The 19316-nt window shown below is 41.6% G+C and overlaps 1 protein-coding gene across 2 annotated transcripts in view; it reads right to left on the bottom strand.

Moving 5' to 3' along the window:
• The window catches only part of RTN1 (reticulon 1), a 201243-nt gene that overhangs the window by 7393 nt on the left and 174534 nt on the right, over positions 1-19316 (bottom strand). Inside the window, exons 1-2 of one of the 2 annotated variants that reach the window (XM_066342724.1) lie at positions 17602-17799; positions 1069-1276 (exon numbers count right to left, since the gene is read on the bottom strand). In XM_066342724.1, coding sequence (XP_066198821.1) covers positions 1069-1276; positions 17602-17662 — 269 coding nt within the window. In that variant the 5' untranslated portion in view covers positions 17663-17799. Of the gene's footprint in view, positions 1-1068; positions 1277-17601; positions 17800-19316 lie in introns of those variants that run through there. The other variant, XM_066342722.1, reaches the window with a different exon arrangement.

The following is a 19316-nucleotide window of genomic DNA, read 5'->3' as shown; positions in this document are numbered from 1 at the left end:
TCTTTACTAACTGCATTTTTCATTTGTTCAGATGGTTAAATTTGACTCCTGGGGAGATACACCAAGCTCCTCAAATACATGCAAATCAGTCCCTCCTCCTGTTTGGCCAAGTTCCATTCTCTCTCTCTCTCTCCATGTGTCCACCCAGAGGATATCCCTAAGTTCTCACAGCGCTTACCTAACTTTGGGAATTGGAATGAAAAAAGAAAAACAGCATCTGGCTTGAGTTTTAGGGAGTTTACATTTAAATATTTTAGCTTTTCTCCCATTTAGAAAAAATATATAAAAATATTAATTTGTTTAAATAGTATGTTTTGATTCAAAATGTACTGAGTCAAATATTTCTTTTACTGATCAAAACAATCAGCCAAAGAAAAGTTCTACAGTTTAAAAGGGTCTCTTAAAGAAAGAAAAAGTAGTTGAACAAACTCTAATTAGACTCTTGTTCCTATACTGGGTATTGGAAGAAGTAAACCAAATGGAGGAAAAGTTGCCCCTTATACAACAACTTGATTGTTATATAGAGAGAGTATAGAAATAAAAACTCAAAAACCCTGGTTCTGGCTCGTGTTCTTTCCTGGCCACGTGACCTTGGCTGAGTCACCTGACTTCTTAGAACCTCAATTTTTTATCTGTAAATAAAGATCACAATGCTCTTGCCTTCTTCATAGAGTTGGGGGGATTAATTGTTTTTGAAACACTTTTTTAGATTATAAAACATTGTAGATATATCATGAATCATGATTACTATTAGTAAAAATTAAATATAACATGAATGTTAAATTTATTTTAAATTTATATTATATAAACTTATATTAAACATTACATACGTAATTAGTAGTAATTCAAATATGTAAAAATCAATAAAGCATTGTGTTAGAATAGATAACTGAGTTGTAGAAATTCACCAGGAATATTAGATAGTAACTAAGACAGGGTGCTAAAGGAGACCCTTAGGAGACCTGCTGGGACTCGGATAAACACCGCCCGAAGCGCAGGGGGTGAAACAGGGAGGGGCACAGAGCCCGTGAGCGGCTGGGCAAGGGCTGCTCCGGCTGCGGCACTCACTTGAAAGGGTGGCCCTCGTCGGTTTTCTGCACAGCTTGTAAAACAGACTTGTAGATGCGGAAACTGATGGTGGCCGAGAGCGCAGCGAGGGCCAGGTAGGCCACGACACTCACGACGCTGAACTGGGTCAGGGAGAAGAGCAGCAGCAGGAAGCTCCCGAACACGATGCCGGTCTGCTTGATGTCCCGCCAGTACAGCAGGTCAATAGCTGCGGGGGAGACACAAGCGCAGCACTGAGGACGGCCAGCCCGGGGGTCGGGGGTGGGGGGTGCGGACTGCAGGTTCTCACTGGCCTCCGGTCCCCAAACACAGCGAGTGGAAACGGGGCTGTGCCCAGGGCACTTGCTGTCATCCCATTTTGGGCTGGAAGAGTCTTTTCCATCCCTGGCAATTGTCCATAAATCCCCAGATAAGAAAAGGCTGTTGCATCTCCAGCAACCACATCTCCGTGAACACATCCCACTGGGCTACGCCACCTGTACAACGGCCCAAATCCTGTGACTGAAACAACACTGAAAATACAGAAGACCGTGAAAAACCTGTTCTCTTCTTTTGGGCGGCATTGGTCGTGTGTGTATCTGGATGCCTTGCTAACAACTTTATGTCCCACTGGTGGCCGCAGATGTGCACGTCAGTCATACCAACCGTTCCTGCTGGGAGAGGAGCGCAGCAGTGACAAGAGAGGTCTGGAGAGGCGGAGCCCTCTGGAGCCCGCGGCAGCCGCAGACCTGCCCAGCACCGAAGACATCTGAACACCAGACGGCCTGCCTCCTAAACCAGCCTGTCTCAGCAGCCCAGGAGCAGACATTTGGATGAAACTATTTTGTATGTGATTTGTTCACTTACATTTTATGACTGAAAAATCTGGCATACAAACTTAAAAATCTACATCACATCTATGATTCAGTTATTTCCCTCTTTCAACTTAGAAAAAAACTTAAATTCAAAAGAATAAAGCCATGGTGCTTCAGTTGTGATACAAAATGAGAATATTTCTAATATTCCAGTCAGGAAATTATGAAAAAAAGCATAGAAACCTTGCTTAAGAATGTACGGAAATTTCCCCTCCAATTAGACAAGTGATAATTTTTTTTAATTGAGATAAAATTGACATATAACATTGGATAAGTTTAAGGAGTACAACATGTTGATAGATTTGTATATTGTAAGATGATCACCACCACAGTGTCAGCTAACACCTCTATTATGTCGTATAGTTTCTTTTTCTGTGGGGAGAACATTGAAGCTCTAGTCTCTTAGCATTTTTGAAGCACATACCAAGTATTGGTGACTATAATCACTATGCTGTGTATTAGCTCACCAGAAGATGAACGTATTCATCTTCTAGTTCGTACCCTTTGGCCAACATCTCCCCATTTTCCTCACCCTCTAACCCTTGGTATCCACCGTTCCACCCTCTATGAATTTGGATATTTTAGATTTGACATATAAGCAATAACATACAGTATTTGTCTTTCTCTGTCTTATTTCACATAGCTTAATGCCCTCAAGGTCCATCCATGTTGTTGCAACAATCACTTTATAGAATAGTGTGTCAATCAATTTTCAGAAAGAAAAAACAAGGCACAAAATTTCCATCTCACAGTCAAGTGAACAAGGCAGTTGCTTACACTGCCAGCTTCATATGCAGAGTACACAGAAGCATCTGGTTTACAGACTTAGCCAGTCATCTGCTCAAAGGAAACTGTAGAAGAGAACAGGGAGCAGCTCCCATCATACAACAGGTGTGTGACTAGCTGAAAGAACCGTCTGACAAGGTCCCATAGCCTAGTGACTACCCTGACACTGTAGTGTGGATGTAAAGAAAGTTGCAGCGCAAAGAATTAACCAGCAACAGCACCCTTACCTCAAGAGCTGGCTAGGGAGTAAATCAGCGGTTGAAAGGTGGAAAAAGGCCCCTTTTATAACAGGCTGTGGCTACCCCAGCAATCTGGAGCCCGAGAGAGAACTGAAGTTAAGCTCATCTATCATCCATCCCCTGCTATTCCCCACCCACCACCACGACCTGGTCCACCAATGACATGAACTCAGTAAGATTACTGTAGCCAGCCATATCTCTGGGGAAAAACTTGCTCCATTTTTTCTACAACACAGTGGCAATGTAAGAAGTAGAGGAGAAGATCATAAGCATGTTTTGGGATGAAACAAAATTTTTTTTTCTCTTTTGAGTGGGGTCAGTTCTACAAGTAGGTTTCCTGGGGTACGAGAAAAACACTGTTGCCCCAAAGCCTCTATTTTGTCTCAGTTCCATCTGAGTGAGAGGGACCTGAGCAGTCCAAACCTGTGCTGTGTACGGGTCAACTGTATTTTCAATCCTTGGTTGGGAATCAGTGGATGCAGAGGGTTATAGGCTGATTCTCAACTGCTCAAGGGTTGGTGTCCCTAAACCCTGCATTACTCAAGGGTCAACTGTAGTTATAAGATGACATGATTTGTCTAAGGGGAGTACTCTGAAGGCTAGGGACACCAACCTCCCTCTGAAATGTCAAGGGGCATGGGAGACCTTGCAAGTAGTTTCCAGGCAAGAAGGAGATAGAATTTGCTATTTTTAAGTGAATTGCCACTTATCGAATTGCTTACCACCATTTACAATGATATCCTCTAGAAAAGCCTTCTGAATCTCTGACTCCTGTCTAAACAGCTCTAGAATGGCAGGCATCAGGTCCCAGCTTTACTTGAAGAAACTGAGCAGAGAGCATTATTAACAAAGTAGCATGCATTTGGTACAGAATCATGACACAACAGGTCTTTTAGTCGACTCGCTAAGATTGCTGGAGGTTTCTAATTGTGAGGTTAACAGAAGATTTATTTTAGAACATCATGGGATGATTCAGGTACTTTGTGACACAATTATCTATTTACGTAGATTCTGAAATGTTCAAAACACTTTCAAATAGTATCTGATTTAAATCTTATAGTAAACTCCACTAGACAGGTGTACAGCAGTTTCACCCTTATCCACGGTTTTGCTTTTCATGATCTACTATGGCCCAAAAATATTAAATGGAAATGATCAGAAATACAACTCACAAAATTTAAAATGCATGCTGTTCTGCATAGTGTGATGAAATCTTGCATCCTTGTGCTCCGTCCCACCTGGGACATAAATCATCCTTTCATCCAGTGTATCCACGCTGTAGATGCTACCCACCTGTTAGTCACTTAGTAGCCTCTACATTATCATGGGGACTGTAAAGGTATCATAGTGGTTGTGTTCTAGTGACCCTTATTTTACTTAATACTGGCCCAAAGCCATTCATTTAACTTCTATTACAGTATATTGTTATAACGTCTCTTTTATTGTTATTCTTATTAATCTCTTATTGTGCCTAATTTATAAATTAAATTTTATCATAGATATGCATGTACAGGAAAAAACAGTACATATAGTGTTCAGTACTATCTGAGGTTTCAGGCATCCATGGGGCTCTTGGAACGTATGCCCCACATATAAGGGGGAACATCAATATAACAGGTGAGAAAGTTAAAAGCTGAGAAACTTGCCAACTGACTAGTAACAGGAGAAACAAGATCAAAACCCGAGTTTGATGATTTTTTTCTGTAACAAAACAGTTGCCTCTTACACATATGGTTATACATTAACTGTCCTTAAAAGTATGCAAAATTAATTTGGGCAACCTGACTGATGTTTAAATTTGCTTCCAGAGCTAGATATTTAAAATAAAACTTTCTTTAAGTGACTCATTATCAGCAGTAAATAGTTATTGCTCATATATTTATCTAATAATCACAGGAATGAGGAGATCATAAAATTTTGTTCCTGCCTTTAAGAATCTAGCTGGGAAGATTGGACATTAATTTTTTTTTTTTTTTTGTATTTTTCTGAAGCTGGAAACGGGGAGAGACAGTCAGATAGACTGTCCGACCGGGATCCACCCGGCATGCCCACCAGGGGCGACGCTCTGCCCACCAGGGGGCGATGCTCTGCCCCTCCGGGGGGTCGCTCTGCCACGACCAGAGCCACTCTAGTGCCTGGGGCAGAGGCCAAGGAGCCATCCCCAGCGCCTGGGCCATCTTTTGCTCCAATGGAGCCTTGGCTGCGGGAGGGGAAGAGAGAGACAGAGAGGAAGGAGGGGGGAAGGAGGGGGGGGGGCGGTGGAGAAGCAAATTGGCGCTTCTTCTATGTGTCCTGGCCGGGAATCGAACCCGGGTCCCCTGCATGCCAGGCCGACGCTCTACCGCTGAGCCAACCGGCCAGGGCCGGACATTCATTTTTTAAAACACTGCATCAATGATAGTATATGTTGTGTAGTCGGAGGTGGTAGAAGTTGATTTCAAGGAAGGGATAGTACTGGGATTGATGACAGTGGACGTGGGATGATTTGTGAACAAGGTGAACAACTTGTGAAGGAGATAGGGTGGATAAGGGGAAATATTATGAGGGATTAGTCGACAAGAATGGTGACTAATTAGCTGTGGGAGAAAGGAGGAAGAGCTAATTCAGGGTGAAAAGCAACATTTCAAAGCTGGGTGACTGAGTGATTAATATCACTGACAAAAATAGGATATCTGAGGGTGAACTGATTCGGGGAAAAGTTGACACTTGGTTTTAAACCTCCAGGTTCTGATGTGATGACATCAAGTAGGGGTAGGTACTTTGACATAGCCTGGGGCGGTGATGGAAGAGGCTCCACGGATGAGATGAGGCTGACAATTACACACAATGCGTATTAATTTTTTTTTTTTCATTTTTCCGAAGCTGGAAACAGGGAAGCAGTCAGACAGACTCCTGCATGCACCTGACCGGGATCCACCTGGCATGCCCACCAGGGGGCGATGCTCTGCCCATCTGGGGCGTCACTCTGTTGCATCCAGAGCCACTCTAGCGCCTGAGGCAGAGGCCACAGAGCCATCCTCAGCGTCCGGGCCATCTTTGCTCCAATGAAGCCTCGGCTGCAGGAGGGGAAGAGAGAGACAAAGAGGAAGGAGAGGAGGAGGGGTGGAGAAGCAGATGGGCGCTTCTCCTGTGTGCCCTGGCCGGGAATCGAACCCGGGACTCCTGCACGCCAGGCCGACGCTCTACCACTGAGCCAACCAGCCAGGGCTGTGTATTAATTTTTTTAAATTGACTTTAGCAAGAGAAGAAGGGAGAGAGAGAGAGACAGGAACATTAATCTGTTCCTGTATGTACCCTGAATAGGAATCGAACCAGCAACCTCTGTGCTTCAGGACGATGCTCTAACCCAGTGGTCCCCAACCCCGGGCCGCGGACCAGTACTGGTCCATGGGCCATTTGGTACCAGTCCACAGAGAAAGAATAAATAACTTACATTATTTCCGTTTTATTTATATTTAAGTCTGAACGGTGTTTTATTTTTAAAAAATGACCAGATTCCCTCTCTTACATCCGTCTAAGACTCACTCTTGACACTTGTCTTGGTCACGTGATACATTTATCCATCCCACCCTAAAAGCTGGTCCGTGAAAATATTTTCTGACATTAAACTGGTCCGTGGCCCAAAAAAGGTTGGGGACCACTGCTCTAACCAACCAAGCTATCTGGCCAGGGCCATATTACTTTTCTTAAAACTTGGAAATTAAATGATTTTTTTCCCCTTAGAGTTTGTTATAGTAGCTGTGAGTTAAATGCCAGTAATATCATATTCCAAATGATTCAGATAAATATGTACAGTAGGCAACTGGAATATAGGACTGAAATTTAGTACAAAAGCTGGAGTGGACATGGTGATCAAAGTCAGGAGAGTGGAGGAAACCTCCAAGACAAGAGAGACTAAGGGATGCAACTGTGGTAGAGAAGGTGGTGGGACTTTATTCAAAGTAATAAAGAAAATGGTAAAAATAGAATGGTAGTTTGAGGAGTAGTAGCAACAAGTTTACTTTTAGGTTGAGGGAAACCTGGAAATGTTAGTTGGAAGGGAGGGCTGTAGCCACAGATATGCGTTGAGCTGGAAAGGGAATGACATAAAGCAGCTGCAGGTAGATTTACTCACATCTTCCTCGGTCCCCGAGACCGAGGCAGACGGGGTAGGGTTTGAAGAGACGAGGGAAAGTCGAGACCTGACGTTCAACATGGTAGTGATGAACCACAGGTGGCCACGGAGCCTGCACACGGCTAGTCTGATCTGTGGTGTGCCGCAAGTGAAGACTACGTGTCAGATTTCAGGCTCAGTGCATAAAAGGATGTCAAGTATCTCATTCATGCTTTTTATATTGACTTTTTGTTGCAAAGATCATCCTCTGGATATGTTGGATTAAATAAAATATGTTACCAAGGTTAATTTTACCTGTTTCTTTTTTTTTAATGTGGTTACTAGACAATTTTAAATGACTTACCGTTTTATTATTTGGACAGCACTGATCTAGAAAGATACAGTAACAATTCAAAAAGAAATGGAGTAAAGGACTGCCAGGAAGTAAAGAGGGTTTGGTGAAAGTCGAGGATCTCCAGTGGATCCAGTCAGCAGGGCTTGAGGCTGGGTGGTCTGAGCAGTAGACAGTGGGGCTGACCCACGGCTGTGAACTGGCACAAGGAGCCTGGTTAGAGGAGCCAACGATCAAGAGGACAGAATTCAGATGAATGCCCTGGGCTTGGGCTGGGAATAGCAGGCAGTTCAGACCGCTGGGCTGCGGGGCTGGGAGAATGGCAACGGCTGTGTGTGGTTCGAGTGCCAGCAAATGGCCCGAAGCGCTGATGATTCAGAGGGAAGGGTAGGAAGTGACGAAGTGTGATCAGAGAAGAGAATGTCTGTGTTCCCGATCTGCTGTGTAAATGCCAATTTTAATTTTGCTTAGAGTGATGTAACCTTGTGTAGGAAGCTTTATAGTACCCGATCCAGAAAAGTGGATATTTGGATAAAGTTTCCTTAGAACCTAAGTTAAAAATATATATAAAAATAACTCTATAACTGCAATAAATTACTCCAAGTAGTCTTTGCATACAACAAAGTATAGAGAGACTTTCTCTTCTTTCAATATCCTCCTACTGTAGAAAGGCCCGATGAGCGGTTATACACCGGAGTACACATTCACTAAGCATCTTCACCAGAACAGGTGCATTACTGTATTGTTTGGTCACTTATAAATTACTTTGCCAAAAATCATTTGGCTTTGAAATGAGAGATCGGTGTGCCCTATCAATCTGGCAAGTGGGCTGGGTGTGGTGGTCTCATCCTCGTCCCCAGACCACAGGTGGGGGCACACAAGGCAGCTGGCTTGGGGCTGACTTAGCCCTGATTCAGTCAAGGCTGAGCTGCCAGGGTTGACAGATTCGAAATACTGAAATCAGTGTCACTGCATTCTCATAATCCGAGCAAGAACAGAAGAGAAACACAGAAGTTGAGCCAAGGTTTTAATTAACAGCTACATGGAAATAAAACGCTATGTCAAATTTCTAGGAAAAAAAACCAAAACCCTTTAATGCAGTCCAAAATTTTTTTGTTTGTGAAACTATTTTAAATGTATTCTATGATATGATCCAATAGTGGCTGCAGTACTCAGAAAGTTTATTAAAAATGTATGCAGTGAGAAGACAGTGGTGCAGATACTCATATTTTATTTATAAGGAAAAATGTGGTATCAGTGAGTGATATAAAATGGCAATAAATCGTGCACAAGTATCTGCATTACTCCACTTTATTCTGAACTGTATTTATTTGTATTCCACATTGGTCTAAAAAAAAGATTTCTCGTAGCACTGCATCACTTGCTACGAGAAGTTAATGCCAAAATGAGAAAATCCGATTCATAGGTAAGTAACATCAGCATTTCAACAACAGGATTGTTGGAAAATGGCATGACTTTTACTTTTTAACAGGCTTCCAATAATTGATTATAATAATCGACTACCTTCAAAAAAAATCAGAAGGCTAGAAAAAAAAACTCAGTTCTTTACAACTCAGTGTCCAAAGCAGTAGAGAAAAGCCAGTTTCTCTGATTTTCATGAGGCAAACAAAATACCATCCCAAACAGTTAACCAGAAGAAACAGGAACCTTCCCCACTTTAACTTTGCTTCATTTTGTCATCAAACTGGAGAAATGTAATGGAAAGAGATGTACAAAAATACTTTATACATAGAGACCTTCAAAGATGACAGCTCCTAGTCAACAAATTCATGAGCTTCCTTTGCCTTGAAAAGTCTCTTACATAAATGAAACCTTTAAATGTTAATTCAGGCCCCCTGAGCCCAGAGAGGAAACTGCTGGAAGGGACTTTCGCTGAGAAAACACCTGCAGTGATTACATTTTCCGGACCTTTCCTTCACCTTTCCTAAATGCAGCCAATATACTGTCAAGAGAAAAATGCCAACACTATTTCTAGACATTTCAATAATTCTGCAGATGTTCTGAAAGGGGAGAGGTATTAAGCCATGTGCTCTGTGTAGACAGTAAAAGAGCGGAGCATTGAACCCACATGGCTGATCCTCTCCTCTACGTGAGCTTTGGTAGAACAACGGAAAATGGAGGATTTGATTACCAAAGCCACAGCCAGCAACAATCTCTGGTACTTTTCCTCCACAGGAGACAAAAGCTAACACATTCTTCTAATGACTACCCTTCAGACTGGATGGAAGGTGGAAACTGCTCTTATGTTTCTGGGAATTCTGTGAAACAGCTGAATGTGTTTCTGTCTGCCCATTCCAAGCACTAGGACCACATTCTCTCTTTGCCGCAAAGGTAACACAGCGATGCTTAGGCCCGTTGTCACAGTGATAGAGTGGGCTTGGCCAAGAAATGAAACAGCAGGGCCCAGTATGGAAGACAGTGTGGCCAGCTCCTCCAGCTAACACTCCAGCAAACGGGCTCATTTGCAGGAGTCTCGCAGGGCAACTGGCATCAAAGGAAGAGATGGCCATATGGAGAGAAAAACAGACTGTGGGCACACAGTCTGAAAAATTTGCTGTGTGCTGAGGGGGACCCAGAAAAATTTGCAAGGTATTGAATAATGGATGTCTTCATATGCTTTTTTGAGTGCTTTTTCTTTCTTTAAGCTTTCTGGCTGTTTCAAAATAACAGGTGTTCATTTGGTCGTGGTCATCAGTCATAATTAGCCACAAAATCTTAAATCTGGGTCACACATTAAATATCCATCAATGTATTGGAATAGAAAAGAACCATGGAGATAGACTCCTGTTGGTAATTTATAAAAGTAAATTAAAAAAAGAGTATATTTAAATTTTTGACCTTGACCATATGGCAAAAATATTTCTTGAACTAAAAAAAAATGTAAGATAAGGATAAGGATTTCTCTTTGTACTTCTGTTTCATTCAATAAAACATTGTGGCTTTCTTGACCCCTATTACATAGATTTGATTTGCAGTTTGATGAAATGTATCTCAAGACAAGATATAAAATATGACCAGAGATACAGAGACCAGACTGACAACTGTCAGCGGGGAAGGAGGTTGGAGGGCTTGGTAAAGAAGGTGAAGGGGTTAAGCAAAGAAAAAAATAATTCACGGACACAGACAACAGTGTGGTGATTAGAGGAGGGAAAGGGGGTGAGGGAGATAAATAGTGATAAAGGGAGACTTGACTTGGGGTGAATGCGTGGTGCAGTGTACAGATGATTATGTAATGTTACACCTAAAACTTACGTAATGTTATTAACCAATCTCACCCCAGTAGATTCAATGAAAAAAAAAAAGACATACAATATGACCACATTTGAAGCATGCCCAGTGAAATGAGCTGAACTGCAATCAATTCTAAAAATGCAAACCTGTTGTAATTGTACTTCCCATTTGTTCAGAATTAATACCAGTCTGTGCAAAGAACTTGTAGGTAATGTTTGAATTATTTTCCTGCCCCTTTGGCAATAAATAAAAAAAATTTAATTATTTGATTGTGTGAAATAATAAGACAACTTTTCTCAGATTTAAGTTTAAAATATAGATAACTCAAATATATTTGGAGGAAATAGAACTCTATACTTCTAAGTTATAAAAGTCCTAACAATGTTATCGTATTTGAAATATATGCTATACATTTGGAATACAATTATAATTATCAAAGTGTTTTTTTAAACATAGTTATTATTGTTACCTTGGAAGAAGATGACTTTAAAACAATTATTGTCAAATCATTAGCTTTCAATTACAAGCTTAATTATAAGGTGATCATGTTTCTTTGAATGTCTGTGTGTACTTTCTTGAGAACTGAAAAGGTAACAAAATGTAAATATGAAAAATGGCCAGATATGCACACAGCTTGGGAGAGCATGTTGGGAAGGATGGGAAATGTGTTGGTGACATACATTTAATCATTTCCAAAAAGAAAGGTAATATTCTGAAAACTATCCAACCATGTTAGCTTTTGTTTGCTGGATTCAGTTAATTTAGAACTTGATTCTATTATAAGCTAATTTAAAATACATCAGTTACTGTATAAATTCTGTTCTTAAGTATATTAACTAGTCTAAAGATAAAAGATAATTGAATAAAGAATATCATTTTGAAAATAAGAAAAAAGTGGGAGTGAGGGAGGCATGGAAGGGAGGAGAGAGAACTTTAAAAAATGATGCAGAAGGAAGGGCCTATTGATTCTGATCAAAGATTTCATACACAATCCCTAGGAATCTTGAGTAATCATAATGCTTTAAGAATAGAATATTAAGAATGTTTTTAATTAAAGAAATAATTCATAAAAATCTGAAAAAAATCATAGACTTGAAGTGGATTTAGATCAGGATTTTTGTCACTCTTTCTCACCCATACTGAATCTTGGCCTTTAAAAAAAAAAGACACTGCAGAGAATCCATCCATACAGCCTAAACCCAAAGCATGTAATTAAAAATTATTCCAACCTGCTGATGTTGATCACAGTCTCTGTCTTAATTTTCAGTAGGAATAGCTTATATAGTAAAGAAATATGCATGTGAAGTTCAATTCTTTTGGTGTCAATTTCTTCCATTTAATTATTTCAAATACATTTTGAGATACGCACAATCTTGTTTTACAAAATCTCCTTCTTTTTATCATTAAGTGGAGGAGGGGAGGCAGAGAGACGGACTGTTGCATGCACCCTGACCAGATCTCAGCAAGCCCCCTATGAGGCAACGCTCTGCCCATCTTGGGCCTTTGCTTGGCAAAGAAACTCTTTCTAGCACCTGAGGTGGAGGCCACAGAGCCATCCTCACCACCCATCTGGGGCCAACTCACTCGAACCAATTGAGCCACAGCTGCGGGAGGGGAAGAGAGAGACAGGAAAAGAGAAAAGGAGAATGGGGAGTGGTGGAGAAGCAGATGGTCGCTTCTCCTGTGTGCCCTGACAGGGACTCAAACCTGGATGTCTAGATGCTGGGCTGACACTCTATCTACTGAGCCAACCAGCCAGAGCTTACAAAAGCTATTTTTGTTGCCTACCTACTCCTCTAGCTTCATTTGACATGCTAAAGAGATACTGGATAACATTCAGCAAATATTAATGTTGATTAGCTGTAGGTGGTAGAACTTTGGGTGACTTGTGGCTTTCAATTGAAACTTTCTTTGTAGCAATGGAAATTTTCATAATGAGCAAGCATCAATTTTAGAAGAACAATAAAACTGTTATTCTCTCCAAAAACTTTGAAGCATTCCCTTATGAAGATTCTCTTGAAAATTATAATACACTATGAAAAAGAATACTTTTATTTGTCAGTGGAGTAACATAACTACCTACATTTAGTATATTATCTGTATAATGAGAGATTTCTTTCATTAAAAAAAATCCCCAGATATCCTGCTAACCAGTTTTCCCATTGGATCCCATTAGAATAGGCAGACAAGGAGTTTGCAAATGTAGTTTTTTATGTTGTAACATTTGTACAGTATTCTAATAATATTGAGTCCAAATAAAATGTTGTTTTTGATGGATGGTGATATTGGTCTGCCTTTATGTCTGTAAAATTGTCTTTACTACAGTAAAATATGTAACAAGAGCTTGGTCCAGTGACTGGCACAGAGATCGTATTGATGGAGAATCTAGGATGATGACTGAATTATGATGGTGGTGATGACAAAAATAACGGCATAAATTAAGATCACTGCCTTGCTGATGACTTTTACTGTTTGTAAAGAGAGAACTTACATGCAAATATCTCAGAAGAGGTAAATGAGAGTTCCCTTTCTGGAACTCAGCATTAGTTAAAGAGGTGGTGAGTGTTGAGATGGAAAGAGTTTTAGACTTGAAGCCAAGAGTCGCCTCTTCACTACTCAACATACCACTTATTCATAAACCTTGGGCAAGCCACTTAACCTTTTTGAGCCTCTTGATGTCCACAAGTAAATTGAAAAGCTCAAATAAGAAGTTCTTCGACAAATAAAGACTATGTAAATGTGATGGATTATTAAATCCACACAATCACCATTACCTAGATAATTCATATTAAAAAGTCTATTGAGGAAAAAGCCATCTGCCATTGAGGCAGAGGGTAGAGCAGTGGGAAGTAAGGGGCTCTGAGGTCAGGCAGCCTAAGCTTGAATCCAGCTTCTGGCATTACTAGCTGTGTGTCTTGGTAGAAGCCTTAGTTGATCACCTGTAAAACAGGATAGTAATAAAACTTATGCATTATACTTAAATGTCATACGGTTTGTGTGAGTTAAATGCAATAATGCAAGTAAAGCACTCAGTAAATGTGCCCAGTGAATATTAGTATTGTTGTGGTCTTTAAGATTACTGTATACAGGGGTGGATAAAAATAGGTTGAATTATCAGCCATTGTTACCTAAAGGATAAATCATAAGTAAGAATACAAAATAATAATAAGACAAATAATATACTAATAAATAATAATACAAGAATAACATACTCATAACTGTAAACCTACTTTTGCCCACTCCTGTGTATAGGTGTTTTATTAGCTTATTGTTTTATTATTTCATTTTTCACTGAGTAGAATAAGCTTTGGTTTATTAAGCAATATTTGGTATTAGAATCATTTTTTTTTAATTGGAAGCAGAATCTGTGTAGTTTAGTATAATGTGGACTTTAAGCTTTCTCTTTAAATATTTTTCTCTATATCTGAAATCTTATATATTAATAAAATAAATATAAGGTTCCTTTTGCATGTGTAGTACAGTTCCTATGATACACTGTATTGGTTTCAGTAGAGTTTTCATGTGATATACACTGGGCTGCAATTTCTCCGTGGAAGGTTTAATGATACAGAGGAAACTTGAAGCTCACTTTTTTTTAAGTGAGAGGCGGGGAGATAGAAAACACTCCCGCATGTGTCCAGACTGGGATTCACCTGGCAACCCCTGTCTGGGGCCCACAGTTAATCAACTGAGCTATCCTCAGCCCCCGAGGCTGACGCTTAGACCAACCAAGCTATCCTAAGCACTGAGAGACAATGGTCAAACCAATAGAGCCACTGGCCTCAGGAGGGGGACAGGGAGAGAAAGGGGGAGGGGGGGAGAGAAGCAGATGGTCACTTCTCTTGTGTGCCCTGACTTGGAATCGAACCCGGAATGTCCATATGCCAGGCCAATGCTCTAGCCACTAAGCAACTGGCCAGGGCCAAACCTCATGTTCTTTATTCCCTTTTCCAATCAAAACTTTCTCCTTGGAGTAGTTCTGGAGGACATTATCAATAATGTTACATGACTGTTTTTTTATTGATCTTTTTTTTTTAGAGACAGAGAAAAACAGGAACTCATTGTTCCACTTAATTATGCATTCATTGGTTGGTTCTTATATGTGCCCTAACCAGGGAATGGTCCCACAACCTTGGCATATGAGGACTATGCTCTAATCAATTGAGCTATCCAGCCAGCGCTACTCCTAAATCATACCCATTTCCTCATTTGCAGACTGGACCTTGCTCTGCTAGTCTATGGATTGGGCTCACTAAGAATTACTGTATTAAAAACCAGTATCCTCGACCCTGGCCGGTTGGCTCAGTGGTAGAACGTCGGCCTGGCGTGCAGGAGTCCTGGGTTTGATTCCTGGCCAGGGCACACAGGAGAAGCGCCCATCTGCTTCTCCACCCCTCCCCCTCTCCTTCCTCTCTGTCTCTCTCTTCCCCTCCCGCAGCCGAGGCTCCACTGGAGCAAAGTTGGCCCGGGCGCTGGGGACGGCTCCGTGGCCTCTGCCTCAGGCGCTAGAATGGCTCTGGTCACAACAGAGCAACGCCCCAGATGGGCAGAGCATCGCCCCCTGGTGGGCATGCCAGTGGATCCTGGTCAGGTGCATGCGGGAGTCTGTCTGACTGCCTCCCCGTTTCCAACTTCAGAAAAATACAAAAAAACCCCAAACAAACAAACAAAATAACCCCAGTATCCTCAAACCTGGTTATATACTAATCTCACTTGAGGAGCATTTGAAAAATACTGATGCTTAGTCCAATTGGTTCAGGACCTCTAGGGGTATAGGCATACTTTGTGGGGTTTTTAAAGCTTGTTTGGTGATACTAAGGTGCAGCCAGGGTTAATAACAACTGTTTTTCAAAATAAGGGAATTAAAGTGAAGAGATATGTTGAAAATGCTAAAACAAAAATATTATTGTATATTTCATTTAGATGGAAAGTTCTCTTGGTGGGGAGAAAAGGAAATCATTTACTTTTTACCATTTCTCTGTTATGCCTATAAACCCACCCACCTAGTTATTAGTCAATTTTCAAGATAATGGCTTTGTTCTATTTGACAAACGGAAATCAATATTACTAAAGACTACCAAAGGTCACTGCATGTAAAAGACCCTCAATGATCTCGCATTAATCTTCACAAGTAGCTGTGTATCGGAAATGAAAATGGTTGTCTTCAATGAATAAATAATGGCATTTTGTGTCATTTTGTGATCATAAATGTCCATGCACTTTTTACTGCTCCCTCACCTCCCAGACCCCCAGTCTCCCCCCACAACCGCCATGAGAAAGTCAACTGAGCCAAAACATAGGATTATAATGAAATAATGTCTTACATTTTATACAAATAAAACAGAAAAATCTGCCTTTTTTTTTTTTTTGCTATCTATTTTTGGTAAGAGAAGAAACCCATAATCAGAGTCTAAAAGCCAACTTTGTTATGTCTTTATGTCTAACTCTATCAAGCCATAGTTGGTATTTGAATATGTATATCAAATAAACTAGAGGAACCTTAACAGAAGAATGAAATGTTATCAAGAATTTCATATAAATTCTGCCTTCGATATAAAACATGTTCTATTCTATAACATTGTCATCATTCTCTAAAATTATACTTTTGAATTGTCATATATTTCTTTATGTTGTGGCTTTTAAATTTATTAGGGTCATTTACTCTTTCCAATATAGCCACACAATTTGAACTCGATTATTGTATTTTATTTCATTGCCACCCAACTGACAAAGAGGCAGAGCAAATGTCTTCTGAACTCTAAGGTCATGTTTACCTTTCTCTCCTTAAAAAAATTACCAAAGAAAAATCCCACAGGCCATTAAATATGAAAAGGTATCCTGTTCTTTCTACCATATAAAATTACAAGAGGAAGATGCCAGGTTAAAAACAACAACAACAACAACAACAACAAAAAACAGCTTCTGCTCCAGAGTATTCTTGGTCCCCTGAGGGATGCTGCAACCCTGCAGGTTAACTCAAATGCACCTTCTTCAAAAACATATTCGTTAAATATTAAAAGACACTTCATCTTACAAATACTCAAGTTTTCCAGGCATAATTCATTCTTGCAAAATACCTGTCTCCTCCTAATCTCAAACTGCGCAAGGTGAAGGAGAGCATCTTAATGTAACAAAGGAGAGATGGATGTGTGAAGTATGAGGCTGAATAAAAATGGCTGAAAAGCAACCCAAGCGAGGCTGGAGGGTGGCCACACCCAGTGCTAATATGGACTGTTTTAAAATAAATTTGTTATACCAGAGGGCAACCTGTACTGCTTTTTATTTCCCTCCACTTGTGCCACAGTTGCCCATTATTACTAAATAGTAGTCACAAGTTACCCCAATGACAGACAAAAAAAAAAAAAAGACCCTGAAATATTTCCGAATGAACCATCCCAATATGTGTCTACGCCATCATATTTTCAGGATTTGGAGAGCTAGTCTGCATTTCCCATCTCCTTTGTGTGACCACAAATAACAACCCTGAGATGGGTGTGTCCCTCTTAAAAGGATGCACTAGATGCCATTCAGTTAATGGTTCTACCAGGAGATTGCAACCTTTCTGCAGAAATGAAATAATACAGTGGGATGCATAGAACAATAAGACAGCATTTTAACTCCGGAGGCGGGGAGGGATTAAACAAGTATTGAATGATCAAGGATCCCAAAAGAGCTCCCGGAGAAGGCAAATGATGCATTATTTAAAATACCAGCTTTGCAACAAGAAAACAAAAGGGCGGTGGGAGGTTAAAAACAAATAGGAAAAAGAAGAGAAAAAAAAACAAATACCATCCATTTTGATTTTTGACATAACAAGTTTACTCCCCCCAACAGAAAGCTCTTGGGGATAAAGCATGCAGAGGTCCCACAGGTGAAATGATGTATTGTACAATGGCTGAGTCCGGGTCCCGGCTTCCCGTGAGCCGCAGGCATGCATTACTGAAATAAAGAGAATACCCTGACTTTTCCAGTTGCTCCACACACAGTCCATCTTGGTGGAATCGGCAGTGGCCTGCATCGTGCGGGCTGGGGGGCTCGCCGCTGCTGTCCTGGGCGGCGCGGAGCGGGCACTCGGGCGTCGGCGGCCGGCTGCAGCGGCTGGGCTCGCGGCGGCCGCAGACAGACTGGGGCTGCACCAGCCGGCGCGCGGCGAGGGGCGGGCGCGTCGCGGCGCCGCAGTCTCCGCGGCAGCGAATCAGCGCGGCCGACCCCGGAGCTGCCTGCGCGCACGGGGATGCGGGCGCCGCTCGACGCCAGCGCTTCGGCTCGGCTGCCCAGGGGGTGCTGCCCTGGAGATGCTGAATCCGGGCCCGACCCGGAGTGCGCAATCGCGACCGGGCGTGGGAGGTTTGGGAGAAGTGGAGGGGCGCAAGGCCCAGGGTAGGGGTGAGCGGGCTGTTTCTGGACGTTTCTGAGGGGGCTAAGAGTATATTCTGGAAATTTCTTGGCGCAAGACACCTGTTGGATAAAACATTGTCGATGGTGGTACAAACATCAGGCTTTCAGAGTAATGTTCCCTAATTGTCACCATGGCTCACTGGCCTCTCTCTCCCCCCAAATGGTTACATTCTGGACTCGCTTTATTTTAATTAGTTGGCATTTTTAAACAGTTAACCAGATTCTCTCTTCTGTCTTTTGGAATATTCCACCGTTATCAAAAACCTTTGCTGGCAAGCCACAGTCGCTGTAAAGAAATCCCACGGCTCAGTCCCTGAGGGCTTGTGTATTGCTCCTGCGTCCCCCTTTTCCAGCTCTGCTTGTGGGGTTCATGAATAAACATCAGAATGCAGCACCTGTCAGCACTAGATCAGAGCCCTTGGGCTCTGGCACTCAGTATTGTCACTGCAGTGATACTCCAGTTGTGGGAACATCCAAACAGAACTCGGACGCAGAGGCATTCTACCTCAACAACAGCATCTTTGAGTTTGAGTATTGGGGGGCAGTGGCGGTGGGAAGGTGTGTATAATTTGGTTGATAACGTTGGTTTCCAAGGCCAGTGAGTCGAGGGCTTCAGGAAGCCCAAGTTAAAAGGTAGTTGTTAGTGGGAGGAGCAGAACAGTGACCTACTGTTGAAATCCTTGATCAGATGATGCACCAAGGTTTTGAGGGAATGGGCAGGGGATAGGTACCTTTCTTACTTTTTTACGAGGAAGAGTTAAAAATAGCACGTGGAGAAAAATATGAAATTTGGGCTTTGTCTAGGAAAGAAAGCCCCGGTGGAGGGAACGCTTGAAGAGACCAGATGCCTTGGAGACCATAGGGACATGTAGAAGGATGTGTTCCCACTTCATTTGTTGTAGCATGGCCTTTTCACTACATAGGAGTTCTTTCTCGCTCTTGGAGAAGTCAAGCCTTCCTGGTTCTTCCATAGTTTTCAGAGGCAAATCTACATCTGGGTATCCTGTGCCTGTAATCTCAAGGTTATGCTTGTAGATCAGATTTATTTTTCATTTTATGAAGCACATATATGTTAAAATATGATCTTTAAGATAATGCATGTTCTTTTTAGAATACAAGCTTCCAGAGAAACCAGCTAAACCTCTCTGAATATCTCTTTAACACCTCTGAAATTATTCCTACGGAAGCTTAACAAGAATGACTTCAAGGGATGATTTGGCACTGCTGGGCAGCTGAAGTCTTCTACAGGAGGAGGGGTGCCTGGGCTGGTGGGA

Source organism: Saccopteryx leptura, chromosome 6, assembly GCF_036850995.1.
Source record: "Saccopteryx leptura isolate mSacLep1 chromosome 6, mSacLep1_pri_phased_curated, whole genome shotgun sequence".
NCBI lineage: Eukaryota > Metazoa > Chordata > Mammalia > Chiroptera > Emballonuridae > Saccopteryx > Saccopteryx leptura.
This window is presented reverse-complemented; position numbering and strand designations above follow the sequence as displayed.